The following is a 16,090-nucleotide window of genomic DNA, read 5'->3' as shown; positions in this document are numbered from 1 at the left end:
GGATATCTACCTATCCAGTATCAATTACTGTTACATATTTTTTTACAATTTTCGTTATATATATATATATGTCTGTGTGCGCTTTTATTTTTATAATTTTTAAAGCTATATATTAATTAGTTAAATAATTCAAGTTATACTAATAAAAAATAATTTAAGTTATAATAATAATTAAATAAAAAACTTCAGATTACTATAAATTTATTAAGTTACAATTCATATTTATCTTTTAAAACAAACAAGCAAAAAGAGAAAAAAAATATTTTCATTTATTTAGCAATAAATTTAATTTTAAAAACGTTGATTAAATGACAATAAGTGGACGAAATCTAATATTATGCAAAATCACTGAAATGAAACTCCATTGAGTGTTGGCACGCCTAGAGTATTAATGACTTTTGTACTTTTCACTTTTAAATATTGATTAGCATGGTCAACAATTGTTAGCCATTTGTCTAACTAATGTCTGCGTCGGCAGGTTTTTTGCTGCAGCTCCTCTCACTCATGATTTTCCAAGGAGATCTAACTTTATTATTAAGATACAAAATTACAAATCTACTTTTATAAACTTTTTAATTTTCTTAAATTATTTTAATATAAAAACAAAAATCTTTATTTTATGAACAGCATTATTGCAATAACGTAGTCTCTTTATACACATCTATTTTATCAACCATTTATTTTATCCCATCTTAAGGTAGCTGAAATTATAAATTTACACTTGAATATGGATGATTTCTTTGATAAATTACTACACTGACAACTCCAGGTAAAAATTTGAGGAAGCTGTAACACATACACAGATTCTAAGACTCAGGTCAGAAAAGTTTTCAACATAGTAACAATATATAAGAAGAATAAGATACCTACCTATGATAGGTATAATTTGGTGTATATAAGGATCATTGGATGATAAATAAAGGCTATTACTATAACACCCGTATAAGTTATTATCAATGGATAAGTCATTGATGGAGTGGTATTATAAGGATTCGATTTCCTTTAAATAACAGATGAAAAATATGATTGAAATTGAATTAAAGGTGATTAATCAGATTTTTTGATAAAAATTAATTATTGATAAAATAAAAAATATATTTTATATCAATAACATGAAAAAAAAATATAAGTGATTATCATTAGCTGTCTCAACTCAGCCTGAACACTCATATAAGCTATTATCACTAGTTGTCTCATCTCAGCCTGAACGAAACACAAGAAGTCCTTAAATATCTATAAGTCAGGTCTAGGACCAACAATTAATAAGGAATGATCTTGATAAATCTTCTAAAATACTAGATGTTCACATAATCACATGAAGAGAAAGTTATTGATAATGTGTTTAGAAAACATGGAGAATTGACTCAAACCAACAAATCATGGTGATAAAATACAACAAATAGAAACAATTATTTATTGTTTTGGTTTTAATGAGAGAATAGCTAGAGATAGAACACAGTTTTTTTTAACGTGCTGCAACTCCAAACATGTTATAGTTATGTATGCTCAAGACCATCGTCTTAGTTACAAGTTTAGTTGCCTCAAAAGCTTAATTTATGTGGATTGATGAAATTTAATTAAGTCCTTCTGAGAGTCATTCTAAAACAATTTTCATTAAAAAGTATAAAAGATTTAATATCACGTCAAAATCAATTCTTTCAAAAGTTTAGCTATCTACAGGTTGCGGTAGCATGAGGTGACGATCCCTTTTGACCTTTTTGAAAGCTAACAATGATCCATTGCACAAGATTTGATATGGCAACCTATAAAGTTGAAAAATGAGAATACCCGCGGGCCTAAATTTTACACGCCAACTACATCCACATCGATGAATAAAACACTTGCAATTAATATAGTACACGGACATGAAAATCTTGATTTGAGAGCAAAATCACCTAGGAATTAATGGGAAAGATAGATGGAATATATATATTATAGTGCATGAGCCTAGGTTTTGAAATTTGACAATGTTTTAGAAAAACAAGGGACCCATAAGGCTGGATTTTGATAGTACGCGGACATGAAAATCTTGATTTGAGAGCAAAATCACCTAGGAATTAATGGGAAAGATAGATGGAATATATGTTATAGTACATGAGCCTAGGTTTTGAAATTTGACAATGTTTTAGAAAACAAGGGACCCATAAGGCTGGATTTTGATGAGTGAATCCATGATGGGGCATTGTGGGGCTTGTGTCCCTTTTTTTGCCCTTATGGACCGTCTACGGTTCCTTGTTTGCTTTATGACAAATTGCTTTCACGCTTTCTTCGTAGTGCTTGAAAAAGCCTGAGATTGCACACCATACCTCACACTAACATTAACATAGGACCATATGTCACATGATACCTTTCGCCCCCAGAAAATATGTCTAGCCCATATGTTTTGCTTTCCAACAAGGACCACAACTTGTTCGGCCAAAAGTTTATAAATTCAATTTCACATTGTTTTCATAAAGTGAATTATAATTCAATTACATAAAACTGAAGCAATTATGCTTACTAACATATAATGTATTTTGGAAATTTAAATTAATTTTATTTTTTTAATTGAGCATAATTATTTCATGTAAAATCAAATCAAATTTGTGACTTGTGAGTTAAGAAAGTACTATATATAACAGAGAGCCTCACAAAACAATTATCGAACGTATAAATTAATTAATATAAAATTATTTTAATTTAATTATTGATGTTAATTAAGTTGAAATCTTAAATACTCAATTATTTTTGTCCTGGACGAAAGATCACGTCGTCCACGGTTTGTAACTGTGATTAACCTAATTTTTTTTACATATATTAAGAATTAAAATTTAATTTTTTTAAATAAATCATTTTTACTCATATATTAAATACTTAAAGCCAAATTTTTATCTCTTATAGTAATTCTTTTTAACTTACTTGAACAAGAATGTTGAAAGATACCTCTCATCGCCAAACATGATCACCACCGTATCAAGTTTGGATCTGTGCTGGAACACTTTCGAAAACATTAATTTTTATATCAACTTAGTCTCTGTACTGTGCATTTCATGCTTTCGGTGGTTTTGTTTGGTTTAGAAGATGTTAACAAAGAAATGGGATGGGCAATGACATGTGAACTTCCTTTTGATTTTGGGGAAGGCATTGTGTTCGGTGGACCACGTGTTAGGCAACATCTGATCGATATCTCAGTGAACATGGCTGCAATTTTAAGTTCAGGATAATAGGTAATTTAATAAATAAATATATAGTTTTTTTATCCATAAAAATTAAACAGGATATCAAAAATTTTGCAACACTCATATATTATTCTTAATCAACTAAGTTATACCTCTTTTATAAATAAATATATAATTTAATAATTCCATTCCATTGGGGGGAAATTGTGGTATATATGTGAAACAATAATATGAAATGATTCATCCCATTGTATTGTATTTCAGACAATTTAAATATGTTTTATTTTTTTTGAAATTCTACTAATTCAAACATAACATGATTGAGAATTTAGGCACTACAAATAGTTTTTGAAAAATTAAAATTGTACCCATGGTGCTATTAAGGAACCATATGGATCGGCGTTTACTATAAAAAATGATAAATATAGGATAAATTAATCAGAGGTTCCAAAATTATTTAGCCATTTTCAATTAAGTCATTGAAATATTTTTTTTATTCAATTAGATTCTTAAACTTGTATTTATATTTTAATTATATCTTTTTCTCTAACCGTTTTTACTGAAAATTAATCATAAAGACCTAGTTAGTCTATGAATCTAATTAATATTATTATCACATTTGCAAGTCTTTACTTAGTACTCTTACCTCTTTAAATTAGTATTCTTACCTTTGGAAGCCTGTATTTTTACTTCTTTAGGTTCTAAACCTAGTGCTAGATACGCATGCGCAAACAGTTAGTACGCAACCAAGTAATAAGTGTTCTTACCTTTGGAAGTTCACTCAGCCCATGCATTTTTTCATAAGTCTTTCTACTGCAAACTCAATTTTTTGTAACAATTAAACAAAAAGATTCAACTAAAAAACAAATATAAATTCAAAAACCCAATTGAAAAAATAATTTAAAAACCTAATTAAAAATGATTAAATAATTCAAGAACCTACAAAATAATTCAATCTAAAGAATAATTAGTCATTGCAAAATATTTAACTTTTAATGACACACAAAATTAGTCACTAGTTAATAATCTATAAGTAAATTATAATAAATTTTGAGATTAATTAAATTTTTAGTTCCTTAATTTTTCAGGTTGATAATTTTTAGTTCTTTGTTGATTTTCCATCAACACTTTCAATTCCTCTAAAAAAATTGTCCGATTGTAGTTCATCTTTAGTTTTACTGCTCAAAATTAATCCATGTTTTCTTTATTTATATACTCTTTTTACCACAAAATCAGCCTTATAACTTCATAATAAAAATGTGTGCCATACTCTAATACGAAAAAGTTAGGAAACAAATATCATATAATAATGGAAATAAAAGCACATTACAAAGGATATATATAACAAATTTCTATCAAATTAAAGAACCTAAGGACTATGTTGTTGGAATCAATAACAATTCTTCCATCAACTGTTATCTGCAGATGACTCACTAATTAATATGACAAACAGCCATTCAGATGATACACCCCATGCTTGTAGCTAGTGAGCAATAAGCATATCGCACTTGATGATGGGCTACTTGAGTCATGAAAGTGGAGTGAGATTTGATTTGAGGCAGAAATCTCTTATTTATGATTGTTGCAACAATAGTTTATGACAAACTGAAAAAATTACTGGCTAAATCACGGACAATATCGCTTTCTTTAAGACGTTTCGTGGCACTGCCAAAAAATGTGTAAACAGACTATCAACTACGAAGTCCCCAGGATAAAACAGCCCAGATCACTGTATGCCAACCGAAATTATGACTTAAAAAGTCACTCTTATAGCCAACTGAAATTTTTAGAGCGACAGAAAGAAAGAAAGAGGGAAAAGTTTGCCGAAAATGCATCGACTAAAATATGAGAGAGAAAAAGAAAAGTTGAGGAAATACTTGTTGATTGGAGCAAAGAAAAATGAAGAAAGGAGCTCTCTATATATAGGGAGTGAAACACTATTCAAGTGTTTATCCTGAACGATGTGGGACTTGAAGCATTTTTTTCATCTTTTTTTCCTTTCTTTTTTTCAAATTTTCATCCACATTGACAATAATGATATATCTTGTAAAGAAAACTGAAATAGCTATCTTTTGAGGAAAATTAATAACCGAATATAGAAATCTTCAAGTCAATAAATATACCATATGACAATTTTCTCATTATATAAGGATACTTTCGTGACTAAACACTTCGTTCGGTTTTGTTACTATGCATGACTTATTAAAACATTTATGATTTCTTAAGAAGACAATTATAAGTAATGTTTAATTTCTAACTTTATATAAATTCTTGTGTTGCAAAAATTTATTTGAGCACAGAAAATATAATTTAAATAAGTAAAAAATATAATTTGTCAGTTAAAAATAATTTTCCAACTTCATGTTACCCACAAACATATATATGTTGTCCCAAGTGTAGGAATCCACAACATAAATGGCAAGAATTGTCCATATTTAACATAAATTAATTTCAACAATCAACCAAAACAACTTTGGGAGTTTCAATTTACAAGCCACTTGCCATGATTCTCATCTTTGTACATATTATAACATGCACAAAACATATATGCTCCATCTAACTCATCACAATTCAACAGGCTGGTAACCTTTCTCAATGGATTCTTTCACTGCATCCAAAACTACCTGAGTCTTCCTACTCAAAACTGGCCAAGTCTTCTCAGGCTTCATTTCACACCCCTGAACCTTTCGAACCAAATCAGCAAACTCCTTAACCATCAAAATATCTTGAGAAAACCCAGTCTCAACAACATGCTCATTTGGCTTTGGACACCACATTCCCTGTTCAATCTTCCCATAATCCAACTCTGAGGCCTCCAAAAATTTCCCAAACCCTAAACTTTCCTCAAATGGAAGAGCAAAATCATTGAGACGAAGACACCCTTTTGTTCCCAAAACCGTTACATCAAAAGTTACATAGGATAAGAAAGAACAGTGGAACGTGGCAGATCTTCCATCTTCCCAATGCATAGAAGAGCCACAAGAGATTATTACACCTTCTTCATTGAGAATTGCTCCTGGGAATGCAAGCACTGATTTTGGAAGTTCATAGTTCACAGCCCATAAAATGGCTCTTATGCAATACCAACCAGTGTCACCCAGGGCACCAAGACCATCTAAATCTGGCTTCACACGAATGCTGTTTTTGAGAAATTCAGGACCAGGGTTGTACGTGAGGCACGAGTGTATCTGATGAAGAACACATGCAAAAAAAGATGATTGAGATTATAAGAACATATCAAGTTACGTGAAATTGTACATTAAGATATACAAAAACATTATATCACATGTTTTATAACGTAAAAAATTATATTATGGAGCTAAATTAAAAAAAAAGTAAGTTAAGGGATTATAACACTCCTTTTTATATACATAAAATATATTAAATATTTATTAATTACGTATTTTTGTAATAAACATTTTAAATTTATTAAATACTATAACTAGTTGTTTGTAATTATTCATTTAATAACTAACTAACTTAAATATTTATTATTAAATAATGAGAGCTGAATCTTTTGTAACATTAGATATCTTCTTTTTAGTGAAGAGTTGGCAAACGTTTGTTGGGCCATGTTCAGTTTAATTCTGGCCCAATATGTTAAAACACCAGAGCGTCCAGACGTTGTGGATCGAAAAAAAAGTAGACGTTCGTATAAAAAGAGAGAGAGAGAGAGAACACTCAATTTCATCTGTCAAAAAGTTATTTGACTTAATTTAGTTCATTAAAATAAAATTCATTCAATATTCATTTTTTTTTTATCATAGATCCCAAATGTCTCCTAACTCATTGGATCAAAAATTAATTCCCTTCACCATTGGTGATTGTCATTGTCAAAGAATTTTTTATAGGATGAGAATTCATTAAATAGTCATTTAAAATTACAAGTGAGATATTTTAGTTCTTCTTCCGTTTTAGATACATATTTATTTTTATAGGAACTAAATATACTAGAAAATAGAAAGAAAATTACTGTACTAAAGTATTTTTACATTTATAATCTTGAAAGCCTATATTGATCGATATTTTTCTTTAAAAACCAAATGAACTTTTTTAAAGTATGAAATGAAATATTTATTTTATATATATATATATATATATATATATATATATATATATATATATATATATATATATATAAAGAGAGAGAGAGAGAGAGTTAAAAGGTTAAACCCACTGTTGTTTCCACCCAGCAGAAGTCCCACTGCTCTAGACCCTGTCCCTATTTCCTAGTTACAAAAAACCTACACTACGTTAGGTCAATTTGTTTTTATGAATTCAACTAAGAGTTTAGTAGTGTGTTAGATTGAGACTAAAATTTCATAACGTTAGAAAAATTATTATTTATATTCTTTGGTTACAATAGTATATGACTTATAATATTATTTAGAATTAAGTGTAGGGCAGTAAAAAAAAACAAAATAAATTTAATTTAACATAAATGAAAATGTTATATTAAATGCTTGTGCGTGTATACGTATTAGATAAGAAAGGATGAAGAATAAATGTATTAGAAAGAAAAGAGTAATATCTAAAAAAAAAAAAAGTAGTTATCTATCCTCAGGTTGTTTAGATATGTGAGGAGAACACAAGACATATAAAAGTCCAAACAAGAAAATTAGATCAAATAAAGGACAGATAGCTCTATATAGTACCCCTAGAGGTAGAGAATAAAATAATATGGCATCGTTTTATTATATTATAGATATAATATTCACAATAAAATAATATGACATTCGTTGATCCACGTAATTGACCTAATTAATGGGATAAAAACACTTGATTTGGGGTTGTGTTTCTTAGAAGCCATACAAAGTACTATTACAAAAGTATTACTATAGGAAAAAAAAAAATCTTGCATGTATATTTTTTATGTGTATATTAATGTTCTCTAATCGACAATTGGAAAATAATCTCTATTGAGGGGTTGAAATTCTCAAAGTGATTTTTACTATTTTTTTATATAAAAAAGGTTTTTTCATATAGAACATTATAGGAATATGGTGTATGATAATTTTGTGTGTATATATATATATATATATATATATATATATATATATATATATATATCAACAATTAATAGAGTAAAATATCCATGATGGAATGTGCTTAGTTTAACTTATTTAAAGAAATAATTACTTATTTTTATTAGTTTTTTTATGAGGAACTTTTAAAAAGATAAGTAATTATTTCTCCAAAAATATTATTCAACTCGTTAGATTAACGAATCATCCATAAACAAGTAGGCGGATCAAATACTAAACGATTCTCAAAAAGAGCAAAATCATTATGTTTTCTGTGTATATTCAAGAATAACTAGAAGACACATATTGGCACTCATCAAATGATAAACAAAAATGAATCACATATCACATATGTCATAGTAACATAAAAATATCAGATAATTTCTGGATCCACATATCGACAAGAATACATATTATTTTAACTTCTGAATCTTCCATAATCATGTTTATGACGAAAAATGTAATGCTGATTACACGTGACAACATTTTCATATTAACACATCGACAATATACAAATCACCAATGGACGCAAAGAAAACCACACCTTTCTCTTATAACCATTCTATTTCGAACCAAACTTGGTTACCAAGAAAAGGTTACATTAGATATATTTTTATTTAATCAAAACAGTGTTATCACGTGTAAAATTTGGGAACTATAATAAATAGTCGGCATTCTTATCGATCTACTAAAGCTCAATACCGTGTGTCTAGTAAAGTACTGACAAACTTTTGACACCAAAAGACAAATCGTTTCAGTTTAATTTAGTTTTTTTATCTTATGGAAATAAATAAATAAACGAGGACCTACTTACTAGATTTATCTTTCCATTTGCTTCGAGCATCACAATTTAGCTTGGCATAAAGTATAAACGTGTAGTTGTGTCTCATAAAAAAAACTAGCTAGCTAGACAAAAGACAAACATATACGCGTGTATACAATTTTAAAATAATCAAAAAGTTGTGAAAGAAGACGAAAGAAAGCATTGAGTTTTTTAAATTGAAGAAAAAGACGAAGAAAGTAGATAAGTAAAACATAAAATTTATTGTTTTCATTTAATTAAAAGAAAAAGATAACTTCCATTTTAAAATTGTAAGAAAAAAACTTATAGAATACAAACAGAAGTTTTGGTTGTTAGTATAGTGCAGATATAATTAATATATAAATTTGATAGCTTATTTAAATGGTAGTAACGTTAGTAATGTGACATTTTGTTACAAGTTTTATTAATAAATATTTGAACTAATCAATTATAAAATGTATAATCACTTGGGTATATATATCAGGTGATGATCGGACCACAGTGAGTCATTGATAGAATGTGAGTTTTCCACTCAACAGTTTATACTCTGTATAAAACACAGTCATACTCTAATTAATCAAGTGATTTTCAAATTGCTTAATATACTTTGCAGCCTATCAATTTTAATTTTAAAATATATTCGGCATTTTAAAGACTAATAGTTAGGGAAAGAAAATAATCACACGCACACGCGCGCGCATATATATATATATATATATATATATATATATATATATATATATATATATATATATATATATATATATATATAATATTAAAAGCTAAAAATACGTATAATTAAGAAAGAAATGTACACTTTGTTTTGACTATTTTTTTTCTTCTTGATGTTATAGAAAAATACATTTTCTTGGTTGCTACGTGCATTTTTTTTTTAAGTGATCTTGTTTGAGACACTAAATATATGTGCATACGTTTTTGGTAGAGATTCAAATCTTGACATTATATTTTTCACTAGACTCAATCCTAGTAGGTGTTATTCTAACCTTTTTGTCAAAGACGCACAAATCATAATGATTTTTTTTCCAAAGGGTCTGCCTAAACTTTTCATTCTTCCTAGAAATAAAACATTTTTATTTTTGCAGAAAAGGAGAGGAAAGTGGTGGAGCCATTTTTGGCTACTATTCTAAATTTTAATAATAATTTTTGCCTTTGTCCACTAATTAATGTTTAGACCGAATAATTTATTCCATTTTAATAAATGATCTTGAGTTTAAGTCTTTAAAATGAAATTATTTTTTTTTACAGTCAAAAACGAAATTATGTTAAAACTTTGATACATATGGAAGAAATTCATCAAATCCCCAAAATGAAAAAACTTCAAAACCTTTCACCTAATTCGCCCAGTTCACAAATCCTATGAGGCTAGGAGACCTTAAAATACGAGTAATTCTATTCGCGTGCATGAGTGCATTATCTAGGGTAATTCAATTCTAAGTTGAAGCTATATTCGTCACAAGAAAAAGAACAAAAATGAACCAAATACCATACTATACGACGATCCAACATATATATGAATTGATTAATTAATATGCACATACCCATTTGAGTTGACCAAAACGTTGAGCATCAGACAAAGCCTCCTTCATTTTAGCCGTTCGAGGGTGGTGCACCCACATGGTGCCATCCATGAACTGCACCCCATGAGCCTCGCAAGCCTCAAGAATCCGGTCAAGCTCCGCCACATTCATCGCCACCGGCTTCTCCAGCAGCACGTGCTTCCGCCTCTCCGCGGCCCTCACCGCCCATGTCACGTGCAAACCCGTCGGAAGAGGGATGTACACGGCGTCCACCTCCTCATCTTCCAACACACCCTCATAGCTCCCGTAAACCCTAACAGCCTCGGGAAGGCCGTGCTCGGCCGCGAACGCCGTCGCCTTCTCGAGGGAACGGCTGCCTATGGCATGGAGCTTGGCATTTGGTGCTTTGCTTAGGGCTTTGCATAGCTTGATGGAGATGTTAGCACATCCAAGAATACCAAAACGCACTGCCGTTTGATCATCACTCATCTTTGTGACACTATAAATTGTATATGATAGTGTTTATTAGTACTGTCTTAGTGATTAGTGGTGAGGAGTACTAGTTAACAAGTATTTATCTAGGGAGACCAAAGGAAGATTGGTTGTATATGGTTTTAAAATATCATTAATTTAGCATTATAATTGCAGGTGGTTGGATCCCAAGATGTTATTATATGTAACAAATCGACCTTATGAAATTATGGTACATTTTTTTTTTCCTTTTCTGATAGAGATCGCATTTTACTTTTAAGAGATTCCCATGTCTTCAGGAGATAGAAAAGGAATCATTAGTTTATTTTATTTATCTCTTACCTACTATATTGCTATATATTTCCTATAGAATTGAGCCTGCTTTTGATTAGGTGTCTTTTGCGGACTAATATTCAAATTAAAGACCAATTATTGAAATAAACTAGTGAATTTTGGTTTAGTGGAGATTAAGAAACTTAACCATAGTTGACCTTCAAATAATTTATTGTTTTCTCGATTTATTTAAAGGCAAAAGCTTCTAGAATAGGAATAATATTTTCAGTTACAAAAGTGGGTGTATTTATTTGACTCTAGTGAGTTTGTAAATATAGGGTTTATTTTAGAATAAATTACACTCATATCTCTGGGTTTTTTTTTTAATTGTACTTGATATTTCTCTTTTTTTTACCATACAAAAGATTTCTTAATTGTTTAACTCACATTACATCGAGACCTTCATTCCTCTTAAATATTGTTTAATAATTTAACAGAAAGTAGACACATATTGATCAAATGACTTTTAATAAAAATTTATGTTTAAAATATCATCATCTTATTTCTCTTAACTCCATAAAAGACATGTTACTATTTTCAACCTGAAAATATTTTAATATTCTTCATTCTTTTTCTATTTCTCTAATTAGACGTGAACCCAACATTTTGCTGGATGTAAACTTACCTTGTTGGTACGCATGTCTTAACACTCTTCCTTCTTCTTCTTCTTCTTCTTCTTCTTAGTTCAATTTATTTTGTGCGTGTTTGGTCATTTGGTTGTTGTGTTTTTGTTAGACCTATTCCCAACAATGTTTATTGATTGAATATGATCATTTGTTTCCAATTTTAGTGTTTTGCTTTTACATTTGTGTTTTAACTCTTTTCTTTGAAATATTTATTTTTATGACTATATGTTTGATATAATGTTTCAATCAAGAGTTGCATCTTCTTTAAGTGTTAGTAATAATGAAGAGTCAAATATTAAAGAAAAAACTTTTAAGAAAGGTCCATTCACATGATTAATTGTTAATTTGTTATTGAGTATTTAATAAAGATGTTAGGATAATTTCATCTGTTCACATATTTTAATTGACGCTAGCAGAATGAGATAAAAGTAATGTAAAAAAAGAAAAAAATATCAAGTATAATTTGAACAAAATAGAGGAAGTGCGAGTATAATTTATTATTTATTTTATTCTGATTTTTACACTAAAAATGAATGAGGTATATGTCAACTCATGTTTTTTCGATATAAGAAAATCACATTGTTTTAGTTTTAAGCCGGGTAGAATTTTTTAGTTAAACCGAATATGGCGGTTTTTATATTTTTTTTCTTGTAATATATATGTCGTGTTATACGTTGAAATGATAGCTAGGGATTAAAGTAGGAAAATAGAATAGAGAGACTCTAGTCAAAATTATATTTGCACTATGTATAAAACTCCTTTTTATAGGCAAAAGTAGGAAAATCACACTGTCTTTCTCTCTTCATAACTATAGCCTCGAAGGCTTTTTGGTTGTAATATGGTACCGCTGGTGCCGTTAATATTAATTGGACAAAGTATCAGTTTTGGCTCGATATGTTAATGCATTGGTTTGAGTGAAACAGTTTTATTAGCCTGTGCGTATATATTGGATTGTTTAGTGTACATGTTAGATGATCCCTTTTGTTTTTCTAATTAATGCATTTAGCTTACACTACTAGAAACATTAAAATTAGTGAGGGAAAGGAGTGAAGGACTATATTTCTTCGCTAACAATGACAACCTGCGACGGATAATAGACTTATGTGACTATAATTATAAAAAAAATATATTTGGGGATATCCAAAGATAAACTTTAGACAAAAACGCAGACTTTTTATTTTTTTTAATATGTGATTTTAATTTTCTTGTTTTTCAATTAAGACATTTTGTTTTTCATTTTTAAAATATTCATAATTTTAATCTTCTTACTTTTATAATTTTGACATTTATTCCCCGGCCCACTTTTGAAAAAATCCTGTGATTTTAATCCATTTTTTTTTCAATTTTAAAGTTGTCTATATTTGTTTTTTTAATAAAATATGTTGTTAATATTAAATAATTTTCAAAAAATTATCGTATAGATAATAAATAGACAAATATCAATCAAGGTTTAATAAATTAACGTTTAAAATTGGTTGGTCACAAGGACCAAAGATCACTACCAGAAATGATTTGTCAGAAATTTTGTCGCTATTAGAAACCATCACAGAGTTCATTTTTTCATATTTATTTCTGAAGCTTTTTCATTTTTCGCGGTTACTAAACCGCCACAAAGTGTGGTTTTGCATTTGTTTCAATTTTTATTTTCGCCAAAACAATATTTTTTTATAAAAAAAACTTATATTAATCTTTTTCTAGTTTTAATCATTTGCATTAGTTCTATAATTATTCTCATTCCTATTTAATAAGTGTGGGAATAAATTTACTAACATATAACAACATGTGTTGTGTATTCCTATAACCTATACCTAAATTTTGGATAATAATTTTAATCCATTTAATATTATAAAAATTGAAAACATAAATAAAATGGAAGCAAATAACAAATGTTATCCTTTTCATATATAACCAAATGTCATTGGCTCATATATTTAGTCATAGAAATATCCAAAAATTACAAATGCACATATATAAACAAAAATACTAAAGTACCAACAAAGTCATATTACATCCGAAAAACACCAAGTGGATCTTATTTACTGCATCTTGAAGCATAGTTGCAGAACTACATTGTTTTTGTTAAAGGAAAATAAAGTGAAGGAGAAGTTCATTGATATCAAATCTACATACACAGTAACTAGTTATTAGTTTTCTCAATAAGAAGAATCTCACGGGGAAGAAATCAGGATCCAAGAAAAGAGATACCAATAATAGATTAAGGATCTTTGTTGTGATTGTAATTTATTTTGAGGAAGAAAAGAATATGAAAATTTACAGAAGATTGGAATTATCTTTACTTTCAAAATTGACACTGGCGTTACTGCAGCCAGAGAAAAGGGGCGAGTGCGTTGAAATCCATAAATCATGACTGCAGCTACCTATACTAGCCTTCAAAGTTTAACCAACAAAAAGATAAGCAAAATAAAATGCAGATTGCAGATTGCAGAAGCAGAATGAAGTTTCATTTAATGGCTTATTGCAACCCAAAACACGAAAGCCTCTAATAAAGTAGTTAATCCTAGTGCTCTACCACTCTACCTCAGTTTTAATATTGCAGCAGAGAAACCTTATTATATGTCCTAGACAAGGGTCTTTAACTCCTAGGCACTGTGGCAAGGAAAGCACAATTCCCTAGCCATATCACAGTAAACTTAAGCATATATCTCATTAAATATTGGTTCTGTAGAATCCGCATGCAAATTGATCAAAGTGCCTTTGAGAATCTCATGCAAGAAAAGTAGGACATGCTAGAAATTTTATACAGAAACTTTATGGTTATGACGATTAGGCAGTTAGGTAGTTCTTAAGCAGTTAGTTAGTTACTGCCTTTGTATATAAACCAATTTTGTAATACTTTGATGAATGAATTACAATCAGCTTTCATTTGTTCTTTTATTTCTGATTTCATTTTTGATATGGTATCAGAAAATTTTGCTTCCATGCCTCTTGCTTCCTCTTGAAGCTAGTCTTTTTTTCCTTCTCTCATGGCCATGGCTGCCATTGATGATTCTAACCCCTTCGTTCTTCATTCATCCAACAATCCTGGCATTGCCTTAGTTTCTCACCCTCTTACAGGTGACACCTACAATTCTTGGAAGAAAGCAATGCGCATGACACTTCATGGGAAGAACAAATATGGGTTTGTCGATGGTTCAATTCTTGAACCTGCTTTGGGTCACTCAACTCATGCTTTATGGCATCTCAACGATAGTATCATTTCATCCTGGCTCCTTAATTCTTTATCAAAAGAGATGCAAGTAAGTATCTTACATTGTTCTTCTGCTAAAGCAATCTAGGATGATCTCCAAGAATGTTTCGAACAACGAAATGATCCTTTAATTTTTAAGCTTAAGCATGAATTGATCACTCTGCAACAAGGATCCATGTCTGTTTCCTCTTTCTATTCCAAGCTTCGTTCTCTGTGGGAGTCACTATCAGAACTGAAGCCATCACATAGCAGCACCTGTGGAGGAATGAAACCTTGGTGTGATTTTGAACAAATGGAGTATGCTATGTAGTTCTTGATGGGACTGAACGAATCCTTCTCTATTATCCGAGGTCAAATTTTATCCATGGATCTCTTTCCCTTAGTAACTAAGGTTTTTTCCTTAGTTGTTCAAGAAGAAAAGCAAAAAGAAGTTGGTGCTTCCACGTCTGGAACTTCTGCTAGTGAAGTTTCACATGCTTTTGCCTTTCTTCTGCTCATTGTGGTCATTGTGGTATGTTGGGTCATACTCAGGATTGTTGCTTCAAGTTGCATGGCTATCCTCCAAATTATAAGAGGACTGATTTTTCCTCAAAAGTCAAGAAACATTCTTCTTCTTCTTAACCACCACACAAGGTTGCTCAACAAGTATCTGTTAATATGTATCCTTCACAACCTTCCTCTGGTGACTCGGGTTTCCAGTTTCAGCTTATTGCCTAACAATATAGTCAATTGATGAATTTTTTAGAAAATCATGCTACCAATGTTGTCATACCTCAAGGTGTTTCTTCTGCCAGTGGTATGATCCTTTCTACATCCACTTCTAATTTTCTTCATGATTGCTAGCTTTTAGATTATGGTGCCAGCATTCATATTTCTTGCTCCCTTCATCATTTTCGATCTTACCAGCTTGTTTCTGATAAAACTGTAACT

General features: G+C 29.8%; 1 protein-coding gene across 1 annotated transcript; it reads right to left on the bottom strand.

Annotated features, from left to right (window-relative positions):
* Positions 1-5,504: 5,504 nt before the first annotated feature.
* LOC114367091 (uncharacterized oxidoreductase At4g09670-like) lies at positions 5,505-11,088 on the bottom strand. The gene is made up of 2 exons (XM_028324188.1): positions 10,544-11,088; positions 5,505-6,346 (listed from the first exon to the last, which is right to left on the bottom strand). Exons 1-2 carry the CDS (start codon positions 11,009-11,011, stop codon positions 5,723-5,725), a joined length of 1,092 nt encoding a protein of 363 aa, XP_028179989.1. The 5' UTR covers positions 11,012-11,088; the 3' UTR covers positions 5,505-5,722.
* Between the last annotated feature and the right edge of the window lie 5,002 nt (positions 11,089-16,090).

Source organism: Glycine soja, chromosome 9 (genome assembly GCF_004193775.1).
Source record: "Glycine soja cultivar W05 chromosome 9, ASM419377v2, whole genome shotgun sequence".
NCBI classification, from domain to species: Eukaryota; Viridiplantae; Streptophyta; class Magnoliopsida; order Fabales; family Fabaceae; genus Glycine; species Glycine soja.
The sequence above is the reverse complement of the archived record's forward strand: the minus strand, read 5'-3'. Positions and strand labels throughout refer to the sequence as shown.

Excerpts from the sequence above, each read along its gene's own strand:
- LOC114367091 (XM_028324188.1), bottom strand. The coding sequence starts at position 11,011 with ATGAGTGATGATCAAACGGCAGTGCGTTTTGGTATTCTTGGATGTGCT. Across the intron at positions 6,347-10,543 it reads GTTTTGGTCAACTCAAATGG|ATACACTCGTGCCTCACGTA; the intron begins GTATGTGCATAT and ends GTTCTTCATCAG.